The sequence below is a fragment of the Semicossyphus pulcher genome, unplaced genomic scaffold (genome assembly GCF_022749685.1).
Source record: "Semicossyphus pulcher isolate SPU_LCO1_2020_fin unplaced genomic scaffold, fSemPul1.0.p SCAF_18, whole genome shotgun sequence".
In the NCBI taxonomy this organism is placed as follows: Eukaryota; Metazoa; Chordata; class Actinopteri; order Labriformes; family Labridae; genus Semicossyphus; species Semicossyphus pulcher.
In genome coordinates this window covers 26,820,001-26,823,366 of record NW_027211691.1, presented here as the reverse complement: position 1 = coordinate 26,823,366, position 3,366 = coordinate 26,820,001, and the positions used below count along the sequence as shown (strand labels likewise).

The window sequence follows — 3,366 nt, the reverse complement described above, 5'->3', positions numbered from 1 at the left end:
CCTCAGAGTGAGTCCCAGTCCTGCCTCGGGTGTGAGTCCCGGTCCTGCCTCAGGGTGTGTCCCGGTCCTGTCTCAGGTGTGAGTCCCGTTCCTGCCTAAGGGTGAGTCCCAGTCCTGCCTCAGGTGTGAGTCCCGGCTTCAGGGAGAGTCCCGGTCCTGCCTCAGGGAGAGTCACGGTCCTGCCTCAGGGTGAGTCCCAGCTTCAGTGTGAGTCCCAGTCCTACCTCAGGGTGAGTCCCGGTCCTGCCTCAGGTGTGAGTCCCAGCTTCAGGGTAAGTCCCGGTCCTGCCTCAGGTGTGAGTCCCAGCTTCAGGGTGAGTCCCTGTCCTGCCTCGGGTGTGAGTCCCGGTCCTGCCTCAGGTGTGAGTCCCGGTCCTGCCTCAGGGTGAGTCCCAGTCCTGCCTCAGGTGTGAGTCCCGGCTTCAGGGAGAGTCCCGGTCCTGCCTCAGGGTGAGTCCCAGCTTCAGGGTGAGTCCCGGTCCTGCCTCAGGTGTGAGTCCCAGCTTCAGGGTGAGTCCCTGTCCTGCCTCAGGTGTGAGTCCCAGCTTCAGGGTGAGTCCCTGTCCTGTCTCAGGTGTGAGTCCCGGTCCTGCCTCAGGTGTGAGTCCCAGTCCTGCCTCAGGTGTGAGTCCCGGCTTCAGGGAGAGTCCCGGTCCTGCCTCAGGGTGAGTCCCAGCTTCAGGGTGAGTCCCGGTCCTACCTCAGGGTGAGTCCCTGTCCTGCCTCAGGTGTGAGTCCCGGTCCTGTCTCAGGGTGAGTCCCTGAATCTTCAGCCTAACCAGAGCAGACCGGCTCCTGTCTTTTGTCTCTGTCTCAGATACACTCAGGTACAGTCACAGGTGTGATTTACTTCCTGCAGAGTGTCTGCATTAAAACACTGTTAATATTCAGTGTTTCTTTCTGAACTTTAAACTCACTAAAAAAGTAAATACGCCTGTTAAAGACACAGACTTTAACAGGCGTCTGACTTCTGACGTCTTATTGTGAAAGTATTGAGCGGAAGTGGTGCGTGCTGCTGACTTGATGATGTTTCTGTGAGAAACTTGCAGCAGACACTCGGAGGGTTTCTGAGTGAAGACGATGACACCGTGAGGAACAAAGCTTCTGTTTATCTGCTGCTGCACTCAGAAGTCCCTTTAAAAACCTGCTAACTTTAGCACCGGTGGCTAACAGACCTGTAGCCTGACGGCAGCATCAAGCAGCCGGCCGGAGTGCCGCTGAGCAAACTGCTACAAGCTAATGAACCGTGAGTACAGTTTAACTGAGGCCAGAGAGTCGGACATGGTAGAAGACGGTATGTTTTGAGTGAAATTAAGATTCTTTACATCTCAAGTATTGGCACATTCCACCTCTTAGTTTAGCTAACCTCCGCTAAGCTAGCTAGTTCCACTATGACACGGTTTAGCTCGTACAGCTGTGGCACGAGCTTCCCGTTACTTTGGTCTCTATATGCGGTTAAAACAGTTAATACACGAAACTGTTTTTATGAGCTCAGCTGCACTGTGTTTACGTCAGAATTACAGTCTTTGTTTTAGCCTGCAGTCCGTTTATTATTATTCTAGATTGTTCATCGTATAATAATTATTATTATTGTTATTTTATAGATGATACATATATGATTATTTTTCAGTCCAAATGTAAAAATGTGTTCAGACAGGCTGAAACTGGAGGTTCAAAATGTTCCGGGTCAGCAGCTCTACACCCTGTGACTGCTAAATCCTTAAGCTTGGTTTTACCAATGTTTTGTCAATAGTTGCAAAAGCGATACAAATCTCTGTTTAAGAAACGCAAAATTCAAATAGGCAGCTATCCCATACATCTAAATTTAAAAAAAAAAATTCTTCCCAGATTCCGACAATGTTCAATGTTAGTTCGGCACAAAAGTAATTGAATTACATCCATTCAAATGAAGGATAATGTCACTTTTAAATCATGGTTCCTCACTGCTGTCGCTGCTGATCACAGTGAATGTTTCTGCCTGTAACAGGTGACTTCATTCTAAAAGATGAAGTTGAATAGAGAGAAACATGGCGGCCCTGTGTTTTAGATGTGTGCAGAATTGAAGAGAATATAAGGCTGAAGCAGAGACTTTATTCAATTTTAATGACATAAAATTTGGATCTTGTTGAAGTTGAAGATAAGCCATAAATGCCAGACTTCTAAATGGAGTTTGGTGTGTAGGGCATATGGAGTGATTTGTCTTCCCTTTAACCTCCACATTTTACCTTTGGCTGGTAAAATACACAATGAATGAAGTCTTTAAAGTAAATGGTTGACCTGCCCATCTCAGAATTATTAACCAGTTTACAAGAGGAAACCTGACACCTGTCATCATGTTCCTGTTTAACTCACCTGCTCAGGTGTTGCTGACCTCAGCTGGTTTATATTGTACTGATTTCTGATGGATCATAAAGGAAAAGTTAATCTGTTATTTTGAGAAAAACATGTTTACATATCTCTGCACAATACTCTCATTTTATTTTGAAAATATACACACAAATCAGTGCAGCAGATAAAATATCCACATTTTCAGTTTAATAAACTTTATATAATGAATCACAATCAAAACATGGAATTAAAATAGATCAGGTTCTGCTGCTCACTGAACTCCAATCAGTTCATTAAATCAGTCTGACAGATTAAAGCTGCAGTTTTGTGCATCCGAACGACACTAACAGTGACCTGTGTACAGATTTACAGAGTTCACCTGTTCACAGTGATCACCGTTATTGATATGTTGATTGACAGCAAGGTCGACCAATCGGGGGTCGGGAAGCTCGGGTTCAGCTGTTAGTGAAAAGACAAATGAATCTGAATTATTTAAGATGTTTGGTCTTTTTTTTTTTTCAAGCAAAAAGTGAAACATTTCTGAAATGTGAACATTTGTTTCTGTTTTATTAAACAGATTTGAACCGTTGGTTTAATTGAGTCGACATCTACAGAGAAACTGAGAGCAGCTGTCTCACATGTTATACTCTGAACCATCCCTGTCTCTCTCTCCCCTGCAGTGCTGTGATGTAAGGCGATGCTCGCTCGGCCATCATGGCCAGTGTCACACTCAGGTACTTCTGTTATGGCTGCCTCGTCACCTCGGCGACCTGGTCCCTCCTCCTCTTCCTGTACTTCTCCCTGGGGGCGGAGCCTGGCCTCGGCAGGACGCCGCTCCAGCACCGCAGCCAGCCAATCACTAAGGGCCTGGAAGAGCAGGGGGCAGGGCGCCAGCCTCTGCCAGCCAATAAGGGAGCAGAGCTGTCGCCAGAGATGGGTAGGTGATGGTGGTGTGTTCAGGCGCGGCTGGGAATATTACACAACGAACACACAGATTGTTTGAAAGTTTGTTGGTTTTTCAGGTAGCGTATCCATAGG

At 46.7% G+C, this 3,366-nt stretch overlaps 1 protein-coding gene across 2 annotated transcripts in view; it reads left to right on the top strand.

Moving 5' to 3' along the window:
• The first annotated feature begins 1,010 nt into the window (after positions 1-1,010).
• The window catches only part of galnt11 (UDP-N-acetyl-alpha-D-galactosamine:polypeptide N-acetylgalactosaminyltransferase 11 (GalNAc-T11)), a 17,689-nt gene continuing 15,333 nt past the window's right edge, over positions 1,011-3,366 (top strand). Inside the window, exons 1-2 of one of the 2 annotated variants that reach the window (XM_069667266.1) lie at positions 1,011-1,246; positions 3,009-3,265. In XM_069667266.1, the coding sequence (XP_069523367.1) occupies positions 3,043-3,265 (223 nt within the window). In that variant the 5' untranslated portion in view covers positions 1,011-1,246; positions 3,009-3,042. The remainder of the gene's footprint in view (positions 1,247-3,008; positions 3,266-3,366) is intronic. The other variant, XM_069667267.1, reaches the window with a different exon arrangement.